A 16,062-nucleotide genomic window follows, 5' to 3' on the forward strand; every position below is an offset into this window, starting at 1 on the left:
TTTTAAAAAAATTAAGAGTTAAAACAAAACTGTTCACTATTATTTATTGGTACCAAGAAACACTTGTCAAAAGAGGAACACCTGATTTGGCTCGTGTTTTCATACAGCCAAAGCCACAATTCTATGAAAACGTATTTTATTTTTATACACGTCTAAGCTGGTATTGATAATTTTTTAGTGAATTGATTTTGATAAAGACTTTTACACACCAAACACAGAAAGCAATTCTTTGGTGGTGTTGGTTGGCATGCTACAGGAAGGTTGAAGATTCGACCCCATGTCCCTCTGTCCACATGCTGAAGTGTCCTTGGATATGGCACTTAACCCTGACCTGCCTCCAGGGGGTGGTGTTGTATATGTGTGAATCAGTTAAAACTGATGGGCTATTTGCACAGCAACCTCTGCCAATAGTGTACAAGACTGTGGTTTGAATGGGTGAATCTGACTCAAAGTAAAAGCACTTTGAGTGGTAAGAAGACTTCAGAAAGCCTGGTCATTTGCCATTTACAAAGACATACCTGTCTTGGCACTTTACTTCATTTCCCCATGCCCTATTCATCGTGTTTTAAATGTATTTTTGAAAAATGGGGGAAAAAATGGAGAGGTTTTGTGGAGAAAACGGTCTTACTGATGATTTGAGCAGATACAGAGACATCAGAACTTAAAATCCCTGTGAAGTGAATCCACAGCTGTTGTTAAATCAAAACATTATTGCTTTGTAACGAGTTCAATAAATGGGTTCGTGGGAAACTTGATTTAAAATCTGCTTCTGAAATATGTTAGACTTTCATGACTTGTGGCACACGAGGTTCAGTCATTCTGAAACTGCAACTTGGGAGAGAAATTTAAATGTCATTGTTAAATGACTCAACGAGACTAGTTTGCCACTGTCTTTGGATCATTCTGTAGAAATTTGCACAAAAGTCTTATGAAAACATTTGTTTCATCGCTGCTAATCTTCCCAAGATGCAATGGAGAAATTAAATCACTTTTGACTGTCTTAATCTCTTGATCTTTGTATGCTGATAGACATGTAATGTCAGACTACCTCTAGCAGGAGTTATCTGGTTTGTGTACATCAGCAGCAGTATCTGTGTCAACTTGTTGGTGGCAAAATGAAACCATTCACTGTGTCATGTATGTTCATTGAGTGGGTGTGCAGTTTGCCGTAAACTGAAATAAAAAATTTGACAGTACCAGAAGCACTCTTTTTGTTTTGGGGATAGAAGTACAAACCTTATTGCTCCATAAAACCTTATGAACATAAGAAAATTGGTATAAGTAGTAAAACAAAGAGTGTGGATTGTTGGAATGATCATGTGAACATGGCATTAAAAAGGAGGATCAAAACATGAGTCCTCATCTTTGTTTGAAAATGTAAAAACTACCTTATTTGTTGTCTTCATAGAGACTATTATATGACAAATGAGGTGTTTCTAATAATGCCATGTGATTTTTTCTTCTTCTTGCTTTTTATGGGCTTAAGTTTTGAATGTGGATGCTTGTGCACACATAGTGTTTACAGAATACCTGTGGTCTTTGGCTTTTTTACTTTGTGCTTGAAATTCATTTTGGTATGTTCCTTCTCCCCAATCTATATTGCTGTATGTGTTTATTACATACCCTTTAAGCCTCTAAAAGTAATACAGTCAGAATCAAAGAACGGCATGCCAAAGTCAAACAAGCTTTTTTAATTGTAACTTAGTTTGCTGCAGGTTCCACACATCATTGGGTGAAAATACATGTTAGGAATTTCAAGATACAACAGCCACACATAAGCACTGAGTTTGTGCTAAAAGGAAACACAAAGTTATTGATGGACCATTCAAAAATAAATAAATAAATAAATAAATGCATTAATAAATTATAAAAAAAAAAAAACAAAATGAGTAAATTCACTCCTACAGAAATATTTATAATGTTATAAAGATGTGTTGTTCTTTTTCACATTTGTATAAAGCTTATTGTTTGATGTAAATAAACTAATCAAATTATTTGATTCAATCTTCAATCTGTAGGAGCTCTGAAAAATTAATTAGTTTAAAGTTTGATTTTATATTTCAGAATTTGGGTTTGGTATTTTTGTGTGATTGGTGAAAAGTTGGTTATATGGATAGGAGTGGAGATATTGGAGGGATTTTTAAAGTCACCTGTTACCTTGAAAATGCTGCCCAATCCTTCAACCAACAATAACAGACTATAACGGACTATCTGAAGTATGAATCTTAACTCTCAAACTGCACGACAATCAAATATGTAAAATAATGATTAGTTACGAATAGTGCACTTTATCAAATTTTGTTCTCTTAAGGACATTTGATAAAGTGCTCTGAAAGTTCACCAGAGTATACATTTTGTAAGGTTGTATCCACAGCAGAGAATCACAGAGGCCGCTTCAGCAGGCTCTTCTTCTCACGAGGGCACGAGGGCACGAGGGACACCCATCCCCGAGTACGCCACTGGTAGCCATGACAACGGCTAACAGACTACATGCCACACGGAACCAAGACATTCATTAAGTGAACTTCGACAACCATCATGGACCTGTTGTCTCAGTCTATGAAAATCGCCCATCAAGCACGGGAGGCGGTGAGTTAACGAGAAATTGTTTTTTCACGTTTGTGGTTTATTCAACAAACAAAGCTGGAAAGCTTGCATTTGAGCTGACCCGCGATAGACGACCCCGGTAATTGCCGTTAACGTTGTTTTTACACATTTTCCAATTACCTTTCTCATAAGACATCGACCCATGTGCTCAGTAACGAATACGTCCAGTACCATAACTTTACTTAATGTAGGGGAGACTGGGGACAGTTGCAACACTTTTTACATTACTCTCAGTTACTCAGAGAATATTTGGACTAGTCTCACCAAATCTTTACATATTAAACCTACATCTGTCTGCTAAATGCCCATGCCATGTAAAGATGGCTACATATAACATATTAATCACAATATTCATTTGAATAGAGGAATTCACACGTTGCAACTGACCCCAAACCTGGGGACAGTTGCAACACAGATCAGGGACAGTTGCAACATATAGAAAAACATTAATTTTTCACTAATCATCCTCAGTGTTTTGTCTAAATAGGACAAATACTGATGTTATGACCCAGAGTGGGCTCAAATTCAATTTTCTTTTCTGTACAGCTTTAAGGTATATTTAATTTGTTTTGTTTTGTTTAAAACATTGGCGTACCTTGAGTCAATGTGCAGATGTTACTGAAGCTATAAAAACTCAATGTTGCATTTTGGGACAAAACCTTTGTAAATATTCATTGAGGCTCTTCTCTTGGTCCTCCGAGAATACTTTTCTGCTGGTCCAGTACCCTGCAAGCGGCTTATTTTTTGATGCCGTGCTTGCAAGATTCTTTTTTTTTCTTGTGGAACCTGAACAGTGTGGTGTGGCATATGTCGAAGGCCTTGGCCACTGCCCTCACTGATTTGCCCTCATCTGTTCCAAAATACTGAGGGGAAACCCTCTGTTAGTGACTCTCTTCCTCACTCTTTGCATACTAAAAATAAACAGAATACAATTTCTCTATTTAGATGATTCATTCACTATATGACAAGTTTATATGACACATACAACATTCAACAATAACTAATGGCTCATTTTTGCTTAACAAGTTACTTGGGAATTTATTCTGTTTATCATTAGTGTTAGTTTCTCCATATGATTGCCTGTTCTGTTCATCATGAGTAGGGCTGCACGATTATCGCAATCGCAATCGCAATCGCAATGTCAGCACACGCAATTACGTAATCGCAAAAGAGGATATCGCAATCGCAAAAGAGGATATCACAATCGCAATCGCAATGTCAGCACATGCAATTCAGGTTTTTCTCCATGATAACCAAGCAAGCCTGTAGACTCATCATGACACAACTTTTTTTATTAAATCGCAAGCACAATCGCAATCGCAATATTGTCCACCTAATCGCAAATCGCACCTTTTCCCCAAATCGTGCAGCTCTAATCATGAGCAATAAAATATATTAATTTTGCCTATTTTGAACTAAAAATCTTTAAAAATATGGTTGTGTGGTCTCTTCTAATATAACTAACCTAATAGCATGGGGACAGTTGCAACAGTTGCAACTGTCCCCATGGTACCAGTCATGACAAAACGCCATGTGCTAGCTAGCCACATTGACATTGACACATGCTCACCATGTCATTTGATAGTCAACAAACAGTGATTCAAACTAGACATGTTTGGATTCATTCATACATAAGGTCAGGACAGTATGACAAAAAAAAAAACAGCTCATGAAAAAAGCTACTTTCATACCTCCAAAACAACTTTACTTGATAGAAGCAGGACCAGATGCTCAATATGGCCTCTCTCTTCTTGGTGGGTAGAGGGTCTAACTGAGCATGTGCAGTGTTAGTGTCATCACTCTAACATGTTTCTGACTGGAGAAATAAGGCTTGTTGCAACCCCAGTCTCCCCTACATTTGACAAATGGTAGCCTAATAATACATTACATTAATCTAATACATTATTGCACAACCGGCATCTACAGGCTGCCTGGAAACTGAACTGAAAACACTTTATTTGTCCCTGAGGGACAATTAAGAAAAGTCTAAGGAAGATCACTGAAGTATGAAGAGATTAGATACTACAAAAATGAATATCATGAAAGGATTCAGACTAGACTTTTGATTTGTTTTGACATTTAGCTCGTCGATCACAAGTTTGAAGTTATCCACAATAATTAAAATGATGTCAGATATCAACAATTAGTCTAAGTGCTGGGACACTGAGTCTCAAGCAAACACTACTCTATGCCAAGTGCGAATAAATGATTGTTTTCATTATAAAGCCTACCTTCACAGTTGATGGCTTACTGCAGTTATGTAGAAAAAAATGTAAACTATAGCCTATGTTAAAGTACCTAGCCAGGGTGAAAGTGGATTGGTTTCAGAATGTGCTTGCACTCAAAAATACAGGAACAGGAACATAGGCTACCTTTATAATGTGGCTTGTCATTGCCAGAGTTGTGTTTGTGTTGTTGTAAAGTCTAAGCTATATGTGTAACTGTGTTGCTGTCCAATAGGATGAGCTGAGGACTGAGATGAGAAAGAAGGGCCTCCTTATTCTTATTCACCAATACCTGCTTGGACAAGGGTCAGTATGAATATTGTAACATTTTGAGTTCAAGTACATTTTTCTTATTGATCATATTGTTTTTTTTTCTTTTAAATTTTAAATTGGAAAGGGTAAAATACCAAGTCAAGTGTGCTTGCTGTGCATGACATAATTTATTGTTATATATATATATATATATATATATATATATATATATATATATATATATATATATATATATATATATATATATATATATATATATATATATATATATATATATATATATAATTTTTTATTAATTCTTTCATTTGTCTTTCTGTCTACCAGCTATATGACAGCAGCTGTGGCCTTGGACCAGGAGACTAATGGAAGTATCCAGAAATTTGAGCTTTGTGACAACGTGGATTTGAGTATGGTTCTGACTGAGTACGAGAGCTATCACTACGTCAAGTTCCAGAAATATCCCAAAATTATTAAAAGAAAAGTGGAGCCAGGTATATGATCATTGGTAATACAAGTGACCACTTAATTAATTCAGATAGTTTGAATAATGTCATCTTTTTTCTTTTGTTTGTTTTCTTGTTAAGGTGAAAACAGATGCACAAAAAGTGGTGGAGTCAAGAGGTAAGTGTTTCCATCCCTCATACTCTTTTTATGTTCTGGATGTTTAAGATGTGTTATGTCCACTCATGCTGATGATATGTTCATCAGGTGTCCCAATTCATCTGTAAAGCCACTTCCCAAAATCATCCAATCCCAGGGCCTGCTGTCTGGAGGCAGTTCAAAGAAGACCTCTCCTATTCCCACTGCAAATGTAGAGCATAGCAACCAAGATCATAGTGATGCAATACATTGCAAATACACTGGCATCTTAATGTCTGTGTTTGTTTTTTTCAGGAGAATGGCTCCTCTGTTCCTTTAGAATCACCAGAGTCTAGTCTACATGTGTCGTCCATCAGATGTGGACCAACGGGGGAGGCATTCATGATCAGAAAGGTACTAGGGTCCCACTATGTATTTCTAAGCCAATATGAAACATATGCCTGTGTAGTTTTGAGACATTAAAGATTTCAGTTCAATGAAAATGAAAAGGAAAAGAAAGGAAAGAAAAATTGAGGCAAATTTCATCATTGACATGAAATTATAAAATAGATTTATCTGAAATGTTTTTAATTTTACAAACACCTCTGACACATTCCAACTTACCCCATTCATTCATTTCATCAACTTAAAAATGCATCTAAAAATACAACCTTGATCCTTACAAATGCAGGGAATCCTCATACACTGACTAATATGTATGCTCATCCACCTAATTTCACTCTTCGCTCAAGTTTTGCTGATTTTCACCTGAATATCAAATGATGCATTGCATATCTTACATCCAGATAACTGATGGGAAAGATTCAGTCTTTGATGCTGCCAAAGGAGCTAGCTGTGACACAGACAACATGGTAAGTACATCACAAAAAGGTATGAATAAAAGTAGCAATAAATTCATAAAATACATATTTTTCTTCATATTTAATCACATAAAAACAAAATATTACAATTGTTTTGCAATAGTATTAATGATATTGATATTGTGTTTTTTCAGGAAAAGCTGCTAAAGCCCCTCAGTGGTTTTTCTGGAATGAGTGGTGAGATGAGAGAACTGGCTACTATCATCAGCAGGGTAATTAACACACACTTTATGCAAAATACACATACAGCCTAACACTTTTGATAATTGTGATTAATCTCTCAATCTTAAAATGAATAACATGTTTTGGAAATATGAGATGTGCTTCAATGATAGTGTGCTACACCAAATATGTCCACTAGAGGGCAGGAGAGAGCTTTGTTGTGATGAATTAATGTGCAGTTATAAAGAAGCCCAAAGTTCTATCTATTTCCCTTATCTGAGGCTTCATTTTAAAGGACACAGATCTCATTGCACAAGGATGTGTGTGTGGCAATTTTTGGCTGATGTCATCCCCATGCATCCCTCACTCAGTGTTTCTGTGTGTTTTCATGCCTAAAGGACATCTATTTGCACAGCCCCAATGTGCGCTGGGAGGACATCATCGGTTTGGAGGATGCAAAGCGATTAGTCAAGGAGGCCGTCGTTTATCCTATTAAGGTACGGCCACTGCCTGGGTATGCTGGTTATCCAGCCCTGCTCGCCTTTGTTCGATTCAGAATACATCTCCTTTAAAGGGCTTAAAGAGATGGAGGGCAGACAGGTCAGGCCAGTCTGTTAGGCTGACATTAAATCTATATCTGAGATAATATGGCAGCAAACACATACACACATGGATAGATAGGCACGGAGGCAGGGACACAAATACCTGTAAATGCAATGCTATGTAGGATTTATTTTTTTACCACGTCACCTTTAATTCTTGCATACGGAAACTGAACATACAAATATTCTGGTATAAAAAGACATATCACACAAACACTAGCACAAAGGAAGTACATACACACTCAAATCATCATCACCTAGGTCTCTCACATTGATGACAACAAATCACGTCTGCATCCTCTTGACATTTACAGACAGAGATGAGAACTGATGTGTCTATCTCCTATTCTGCTTGCTGCTTTTATTACATTATATATCATTTGTAACCAAACGTCCACCTTACAGCAGGCCAAGTTTCTCTCTTCGGTGTTATTCATTGTCTGTGGTATAAGGTCAGTTTGTGGATGTGAATGCTTCTGTAGACTGATTTGTTGTTTTATGTGATATTTGTAGAACTTCATGCTTTATTGTACTCTGTCTTGATGCAATACACCAGGCAAATCAGTTTATTTGATATAAAGCCCTGCACAACACACTGGCCTGAAGAGTATATGAATGCAGGTTTTCCAGCTGGTGGCTACATTTTTTTCATATTTTAATAGAATAATAATAATAATAAGAAGAAGAATTTGATTGAGATAATGTTTGTCTGTATTTCCTGTTAAAATTATGCTCATTCTTTATCCACTTTAGTATCCACAGCTATTTACAGGCATTTTGTCTCCTTGGAAGGGTCTGTTGCTGTATGGACCCCCGGGTAAGCCAGCACTGTCAACTTTTGTAAGGTTGACCGATAAAAGGCAAATATTACGTTTACCTTCACTGAATCGTGAGCCGACTTAAAATATTTACTGAATTACTTATCCAAACAGGTACAGGTAAAACGCTGCTGGCCAAAGCTGTGGCGACAGAGTGTAAGACAACTTTCTTCAACATTTCAGCCTCAAGCCTTGTCAGCAAGTGGAGAGGAGACTCTGAAAAGCTGGTCAGGGTATGCATTTCCAACACACATCAGATCAAGCTTTTCATTTAATCATTGTTACCATATTGAATTATTCTCTACTTCTTGTGTTATTTGGATATATGTAAATTGCATTTTGCTGCAGGTTCTGTTTGAATTGGCCAGATACCATGCCCCATCCACCATTTTCCTAGATGAGTTGGAAGCAGTGATGAGCCAGAGAGGAACCACCATGGGGTGAGCTGAACCACTTGGCTTTTAACCTTAATGCTGAAACTCTGGGGTTAACTCCTCTGGCTGCTACAACAACAATAAATAATAATAACATTTTTTTCATCTAAGCCTTGTGTGTAGCCAATCTATTCTTAATCTAGGCATGTAACTGACTAGAGACAATCTGTCAAAACCTGTAAAAATCACAGCTTTTTACCCCCCAGATTTAGCTCAGGGTGCTTTTTTTATAGGTATATACTGTATTTTTTTCTGCACTGGAAAAAAAAAAGAAGTCTTACAGTGTTTTTGTCTTATTTTCAGTAGTTAGTGCATTTTTAGACTTAATTTGAGCCACATTCACCTGACCAGTCCAGAAAATCTTGTTCAAGTTATTTAAAGACAAAATTAAGGTCTGAATTGCTTGCAACAAATGGAAAAAAAAATCTGCCGATGGAACACGAGAAAGTTATTTGAATTTAGACATTATTCTAGTTTTAAGAAAATGTTCAAGCACATTTTTTTGGAACATTGGCAGATTTTTTTTAACTTGTTACAAGCAATTCAGACCTCAGTTTTGTCTTAAAATAGCTTGAAATACACATTTTTCTGAACTGGTCAGGTGAATATGGCTAAAAAGACATTTTCTACTGAAAATAAGACAAAACACTCAATAAAATTTCAGTTTTTTGCAGCGAGGTATCTCTTTCAGCAAAATGTTTCATTCCGCTTATCTCCCAATTTTCAATTCCTGAAATTTTTATGTTCAAGACTTAATTTTATGTTTGACCCAGTCTAAAGATGGACTCCAGGCTGAAAGAGTCTGTTTTTCCTCATTTTATCAGCATTTTGGAGTCATCTCTTTCTGTTCATGGACAGAAAATATTACATTCCAATCTGAAGCAATCTACTCTATTCATATAGTACATTTTCAAAAATTAAGTTTTAGCTGCACAGTGAAATGAAATAAGTAAAAAGATCAATGAGATGAAGAAAACAACACAAAAACACCAAAATGATGATAAAAACTTAAGCTACATAAAAATATTAAAACACAAACACTGTAAAAATGAAAATGAAAGGTAACAAAAGAAACAAAGACCATACAAATGTCCTGCTGGGTCAAAAGCTAAGGAACAAAACTTGATAAAGTATTTAAAGATGGTACACCTGCAGACATTGAGGAGCTAAGAACCACAAAAGCAGCAGATCAGCTGACCCTCAAGGCTTTGAGTACAGTAGACTTGTAGGAAGTAAGAGATGTAAGTGAATAAACTTCCTCACCTTGTTTTTAGAGGAGAGCATGAGGGAAGCCGCAGGATGAAGACCGAACTCCTGGTCCAGATGGATGGACTCGCAAAATCTGATGACCTTGTGTTTCTTTTGGCTGCCTCCAATTTACCTTGGTAAGACTTTCAAATAGAGACTCATCAAATTGGTATTCATAACAACTCTGTTTGTTGGAATAAGAAATTTCCAAGCAAATCAAATGTGCACATGTGCAGCTGGATGCACAATGTATTTGCAGGTTGGGCACAAAAAATTGTTCGTTTGTGCCATAATGGTGCAAGTGACATAAACAAAACAATTTGGTGAAAAAATTTTGATCAGTAACAGCAAAACTCTCTTCAGTAGTATTGCCCTCACACAGCAGGTGAGGTTATGACTTTTAATAAGTCTGGAGGAATGGAACAGTGAGCTAATAAAGCTATTATCACTGATGGCTAACACTGAGTGGACATGGGAGTGATGAGTATCTTTAAAATGCATGTGTAGCTACCATTTATGACTACATTTGAAAAATACTGGAACTTGAAGTAAAACAGAAATGCAAATCTGTCTTCTGATTTTGTAATTGTTTCTTCTCTTTAATCAGGGAGCTGGACCATGCAATGCTGCGGAGGTTAGAGAAGAGAATTCTGGTCAGCCTTCCCTCTTCAACAGCTCGCCAAGCCATGATTTCTCATTGGCTGCCCCCTCTGACTGCAACAGGAGGGGTACAGTTACGAACTGAGCTGGACTATGAAAATCTGGCTAAGGTGTGTTACACTAAGATCCATTCCTGTCTCTTTAACATCTTCTTCATAAAGTAAATTTAATACATGCTGTTGTGTGTCTAAGGAAATGGATGGTTACTCTGGCTCTGACATAAAACTGGTGTGTAAGGAGGCTGCAATGAGACCAGTCCGCAAGATTTTTGACGCTCTTGAATCTCATCGGGATGGTAGAACAAAATCCACATGCATACCCAAACTGCCATGTTTTCTGTCCCACGTCTTTAAAAAAACACTGAAACCAATATGTGATCCTCTCTCTCAGGGGATTCTAATATGCCTGCTGTCCATCTGGAAACTGTGACAACTGATGACTTACGGCAAGTCATCTCCCACACCAAACCTTCAGCCCGAAACCTCATGGAGAAATTCACAGCCTGGGAGACAGAGTTTGAGTCCGTCTGAAGTGCAGGCAACTTGTACGAAGAGATTGTACTAAGAGGGTATCCGGACAAGTTTCTCTTGACCCTGGGACTAGATCGACATGCTGTTGTTGAAAGCTCAAAGCTTTGGAACAATTCAACCAATAAAACTCCAAGATTTCTTGATATGATTAAGGCAACAGATAGTTTCTTTTGTAATTTGTTCTTTATTTTTACTTGTTATCACTTTTTACAACATGCAGCATTCAAATGAACCTTTTGTATGAATGCACATATTTATTCAAGTATTTGTTGGACCATTTTTCCCACACCAGGGAGAGGAAGTGGGATACGATCTGGGGATATAAATCTTGACTAAGGATTTAATTGAACAACCTCCTTACCTCCACTCCTGAAACATTCCTAGTTTAAATATCTGCTGTTTTTTCTAAACAAAAAAAAAATCAAGATTGTAGAAATCTGGAGTTAAAAACCTAAAGCAGGTTCTTCAAGATGTGTTCAACAGCATCTGGAAAGCTGTCACACGTTAGGTGAGGCGGGGGGTTGATTTTGTTCTCATCTCCTTCTCTGTATTTACCTGAGAGATGAGTGGAAACAGTTATCAGCCACAATGATAAAAAATATTGTTCTAAAAAAAGTTAAAACTGACTACTGTTGTAAATATACAACAACATAAAATAAAACAATGGAAAAGCATAAATACTTTTGTCATTGGAGGAATAATTAGATTAAGGGATGAAGAAGAGAAAAGGGATTTCATTTCTGTGTGATGTGAAACAGACAGGATTTAACAGGTGAAATATTTCACACTACCTGTCCTGACTAGAATTCCCATCATTCCTGTAGCCTGGGCCCCGCCAACATCATCTCTTGCATCCTATGGAAGAACACAAACAGCCTGAAACTTCTGATTAAGAATAAGAAAACTGAGGTCTTTTTTGAAAATTTAAAATTCAAAGAATTTTCAAGACATTTTTATTTATACCCAACAGCCCTGGCTTCTTCAGACTGTTAAAGCAATAAAACAGTTTTGCTGATGCTGAAACCTGACTCATAGTTATACTTACATCTCCTATCATGACAGCTTCATCAGGCCTACATCCCAAATCAGACAGAGCCTGTGTAAAGAAAACAACCACAATAGAAACAAGAACATTAAAGCGCAAATTAGATATAATAAACTTGAAATTCATTCCAAAAATGCAGCAAAATGTAGCATCAAGAAGCAGTACAAAAATCTTGTCAAAACCAAAGCATAGAGTTGGGAAAAAATGCATGGAAGAAGTAAATCAGGAGTTTTTTGGCAAGATAGTGTTACAAATGTTTGGTAAATTAAGAACATTTCATCCTTTGTGAAATTGTTTAAAAAAAGTTTTAACACTGTAAATAAAATTTCACCTGTGCAAAGAAAGTGTTTTCTGGCTTCCCAACAACAGTAGCTTTACAGTCTGCAGCATATTCAAGCCCCTTCACAAAGGGCCCAGGGCCAAGGGCCAAACCATCTGTTCGTTTGTAGTACCGAGCCTTGTGGATGGCAATTAGAGGGGCGCCACTCAGTATCATTCTGAGGAAAAAAGAAGCAGCTGTTTTCATCTGAACAAGAAACATTTCAGGTCTATCTATGATTTTAAGCAATTTTGAGCATAAAAAAAGAAAACAAAAACTATTATCATGTAAATTTCCTGAAGAATTCTGCTTTTCACCTGAAAGCTTTGTTGAGCGTTTCATAGTTAAAGTGATCAGGAGCGAGTCCGATGACGACAGCGTTTGGATCTGAAGTGTCAATACCTTGTAATGGAGAGACACAGTATACCCAAGTTAACCCAGCTCCAATTTGATATGGTAAATTATTTAGCAAGTAATTACCTCAGTGTAGTCTCCTAAACACACACACACACGCACACTTACCAGCAAAGTCTTCCAGTGCACTGTCCTCCACCAGCAAAAGTGGTCTGTGTTGCTTTTGCTCTATCAAATTCCTTGCAGCACTGAGTGATGTGAAGATCTCCTGCTCCTGCAGAGTAAAAATAAATGATAGAAATTTAACTAGGTTTTAATAAATTAACAACACTAAAGCACTGTACAAGTTAAAAAAAAAGACACAGCAAAACTTTTTGTATTCAGGTGAACTCCTAAATGTACAGGAGGGGATCTTGACTCTTTCTGACCTGCTCAATGCTGGATGTCCATACTAAACATATGCAGATTTTAAATGCTTCATGTGTTGTAGAAATCCCTGAATCTGTCTGTGAAAATTCTAATCAGTATGAATAAAAAAACAAACAAACAAAAAACCCCCCACAAAACCCAGAGATCTTCAATGAGTCTTCCTGAAATGATGACGTCAGTGCATAAGGATCTCCTGACTGGTTCCTGACATGTTGGTGGCTCTGCCTTGAGTGGGCTGGCCAATCAGAGAGAAGGGGGTTTGTGGCTTAAAGAGACAGCAGCATCAGGGCAGAGGCTAAAATATGGATTTTCCAAAACACTGTGTGAGAAATTAGTTTATTTTAGCTGTGAATCATGTAATAAACCCTTAAATAAGAACAAAATCCCTCTTTAATGGAAAGAAAGTTTTATATCTGTATATATCTATCTATCTATCTATCTATCTATCTATCTATCTATCTATCTATCTATCTATCTATCTATCTATCTATCTATTTATAATACTTTCTTTTGAAAGAAAAACTCTTAAATTGCCCACTTCATTCCTATGATGTTGTTTTATATTTAATTCTTTACAGACTTTGGGATTTTTGTTTTATTTTTTTACCTGGAGGTTGAAGTTGAGACGCTGCAGTCGTTCTAATAAGTTCTTCTTACTTTCTTTAGTAGTGTTGGTCACAAACTTTAAAGCTACTGAAGTCTGCCGTAACCTGAAACCACCAGAACAATTTTTAGGTGATTCAAAAAAATAGTTCAGCAGAGCCGAAAAACATAATTCATTTTGAGATCCATTTCATTTAACTTTTTATATTTCTTAACTTTATTTTTTTGCCTGTATCTGCTCTTGGGACTGTTTACCTTTGTTGTTTCTCTTTTTGTAATTTGCAAATTTAAACAAAATGTTTTGCAAAAGTTTATACTCCAGGACTCTAACCTGGATTTGCTTCTCCAATCAGTCTCCTCCCTCCTCTCTCCTCAGAGTACAATTATCACTTTGGGACATCCTTCAATATGGCGACTCAGAAAATACTTCCAGTGTTATAGAGGAGAGAGAAGACTGCAGTTTATCGCTGTGAGAAGCACCGTATCACTTCAAAGTTTCTGTGCTCAAAGCATACTCTCTGACCACAAATGTATCACTGACAGAGGTCAGATAGTGAACCTAAATTAGGGGTGCCAGAGAGTCTTATCCGGCCTATGGGACAACTTTGCAAAGTGTTTAAATTACAGAGAACAGCAGCAGAAGATAAGTTAACCTTCTCCCTAACATCAGAGCAAGAACTGTTTTCTCACCTGTTCAGGGCATCCTGTGCCCCAGGTATTGCTGTATTTTCTATATGAAGAGTCCCACTTAGGTCGATGAGCACAGCTTTCACAGCCTGTCTGCCTGCCATGATGTGGACCTGCTGCAAAAGGTAAGGAGCAGATGAGCCGAAATTCAGAAACCAGCAGGTGTCTTGTACAGATGAAGTAGGAATAATGGCATAGTTTGCTACAAGGTTTGCTCTGCTTTGTGTTTTACTCTCACTCCTTTAGAGATAGTTTTACGTAGCTGTGAATGAAGCTTTATGGGGTTTATTTTTTCCCCTTTCATAATAACGTATTTTTAGAGATGATGCCTACATAAACATAATTCAGCAGTAAGATAATTTATCAGATTACTGTTGATCAAACCTGCATCAGGATAAACTGAAAGGGATTATAAACTGCCTTGTCCCAACACTTCTTGCCTAAAATACAGATTTTCAGATTGAATTATGTTCAATCTGACAGTTTGATCCCCTATTATTTAGACAGGCTTGGATTTTTGTCATGTAGTTATCAATGCGAGGGCACAATTAATTCTCTTAATACCACACACACACACACACACACACACACACACACACACACACACACACACACACACACACACACACACACACACACACACACACACACACACACAGGAAGGGGTTGTAAGGGATATTTGGTTAAAGGATGTCTGGAATCAAAATTTGACGATAATGGAACTGTCTTTAATTTGTGCTCGTGTTACCTTTGCTTTTTTTTATATACAATAAATGAACAAATGATTAAACAAGGCTGGTTACTTGGTGTCAATGTATTTTTTTCCTTCGTGTTTCTCTTTTTTCAAGAGCTTATTTTCATTATCAAGAAACCCCTGCAATTGGTAAGCAGTATAGTCTGAAAGTTTAAACAGTACTGTCGTAATATGTAATGGATTTTGTCAGATTGCTTTAAAATTTTGTGTTTCTCTGGTTTTCAAAGATGATGATCTCACGGTGCAGTCTGGCGCGTATGTGTAGTCTATCTGGCATAGTAACCCTGAATCGTTGAAGCTGACGGTGACTTTGACACAAATCTTTGTTAAATTGTGCTTCATAAATGTAAAGGATTGTCAATGGTCTAAAACGTAAACGTTAACGTCACGGTCGACTCTTTATCAGCCTATCAGTGAAGATAATGGAGTCTGTGTTGGTGTTAGCATAAACGCTAACCTGAAATTACTGCACGTTTATAACTTTCTATAATGAAACACATGTTTTTCAAAGTTATATTCACTTAAATTGCCATGAAAACATTGCCAACCTTCTTCTTCCTTCTCCGTCTTCTTCTTGGTTTTTATGGCGGACTGCAACCACGACCCAGAGAGATGAACACCGCTCCCTATTGTCCCGGCATATGTATTACATGTTGACTGAGCAGAATAGATTAAAAACCACATTAACAGTCATTTTCAAATTCACTAAGAAGTCAGATAAAGGATACATTTCGTCAAATGTGTGCTTGATTTATTTTGCTTTTCAAAATAGTGATAGGCTGTATGTCAGAGCAGAAACTGCAAAGATGAGAGTGCTATATTGTTATCCAAGTTGGTGATAAGAGCATATAA

General features: G+C 36.9%; 2 protein-coding genes across 5 annotated transcripts; one reads left to right on the forward strand and one right to left on the reverse strand.

The window, feature by feature from the left end:
- The first annotated feature begins 2,474 nt into the window (after positions 1-2,474).
- On the forward strand, positions 2,475-11,223 carry katnal2 (katanin p60 subunit A-like 2). The gene is made up of 16 exons (XM_074691182.1): positions 2,475-2,589; positions 5,068-5,138; positions 5,430-5,596; positions 5,690-5,726; positions 5,814-5,916; positions 6,000-6,098; positions 6,491-6,556; positions 6,700-6,777; positions 7,126-7,224; positions 8,083-8,146; positions 8,262-8,380; positions 8,496-8,587; positions 9,856-9,966; positions 10,437-10,599; positions 10,682-10,784; positions 10,880-11,223. Exons 1-16 carry the CDS (start codon positions 2,539-2,541, stop codon positions 11,017-11,019), a joined length of 1,563 nt encoding a protein of 520 aa, XP_074547283.1. The 5' UTR covers positions 2,475-2,538; the 3' UTR covers positions 11,020-11,223.
- A 215-nt stretch (positions 11,224-11,438) lies between these two features.
- hdhd2 (haloacid dehalogenase-like hydrolase domain containing 2) lies at positions 11,439-15,842 on the reverse strand. 4 transcript variants are annotated; one of them, XM_074691183.1, is made up of 9 exons: positions 15,759-15,842; positions 14,460-14,572; positions 13,774-13,876; positions 12,906-13,011; positions 12,701-12,785; positions 12,396-12,561; positions 12,065-12,115; positions 11,811-11,874; positions 11,439-11,574 (listed from the first exon to the last, which is right to left on the reverse strand). In XM_074691183.1, the coding sequence occupies exons 2-9, from the start codon at positions 14,558-14,560 to the stop codon at positions 11,471-11,473; spliced, it is 780 nt and encodes a 259-aa protein (XP_074547284.1). In that variant the 5' UTR covers positions 14,561-14,572; positions 15,759-15,842; the 3' UTR covers positions 11,439-11,470. The 4 variants fall into 4 exon arrangements, with proteins under 4 accessions (XP_074547284.1, XP_074547286.1, XP_074547287.1 ...); XM_074691185.1 differs by having other exon boundaries at positions 14,460-14,569; positions 15,759-15,804; XM_074691186.1 differs by lacking the exon at positions 15,759-15,842 and adding an exon at positions 15,494-15,729 and having other exon boundaries at positions 14,460-14,569.
- Between the last annotated feature and the right edge of the window lie 220 nt (positions 15,843-16,062).

Source organism: Halichoeres trimaculatus, unplaced genomic scaffold (genome assembly GCF_033239565.1).
Source record: "Halichoeres trimaculatus isolate MK-OKI-2021-1 unplaced genomic scaffold, fHalTri1.1 fHalTri1_scaffold_16, whole genome shotgun sequence".
NCBI classification, from domain to species: Eukaryota; Metazoa; Chordata; class Actinopteri; order Labriformes; family Labridae; genus Halichoeres; species Halichoeres trimaculatus.

Coding starts and splice junctions, on each gene's coding strand:
- hdhd2 (XM_074691183.1), bottom strand. CDS start 14,560: ATGGCAGGCAGACAGGCTGTGAAAGCTGTGCTCATCGACCTAAGTGGG. Junction 13,012..13,773: donor GTCTCAACTTCAACCTCCAG/GTAAAAAAATAA, acceptor TTTACTCTGCAG/GAGCAGGAGATCTTCACATC. Junction 12,562..12,700: donor ACGCTCAACAAAGCTTTCAG/GTGAAAAGCAGA, acceptor TTTTTTCCTCAG/AATGATACTGAGTGGCGCCC.
- katnal2 (XM_074691182.1), top strand. CDS start 2,539: ATGGACCTGTTGTCTCAGTCTATGAAAATCGCCCATCAAGCACGGGAG. Junction 5,139..5,429: donor CAATACCTGCTTGGACAAGG/GTCAGTATGAAT, acceptor TCTGTCTACCAG/CTATATGACAGCAGCTGTGG. Junction 5,597..5,689: donor TAAAAGAAAAGTGGAGCCAG/GTATATGATCAT, acceptor TTTCTTGTTAAG/GTGAAAACAGATGCACAAAA.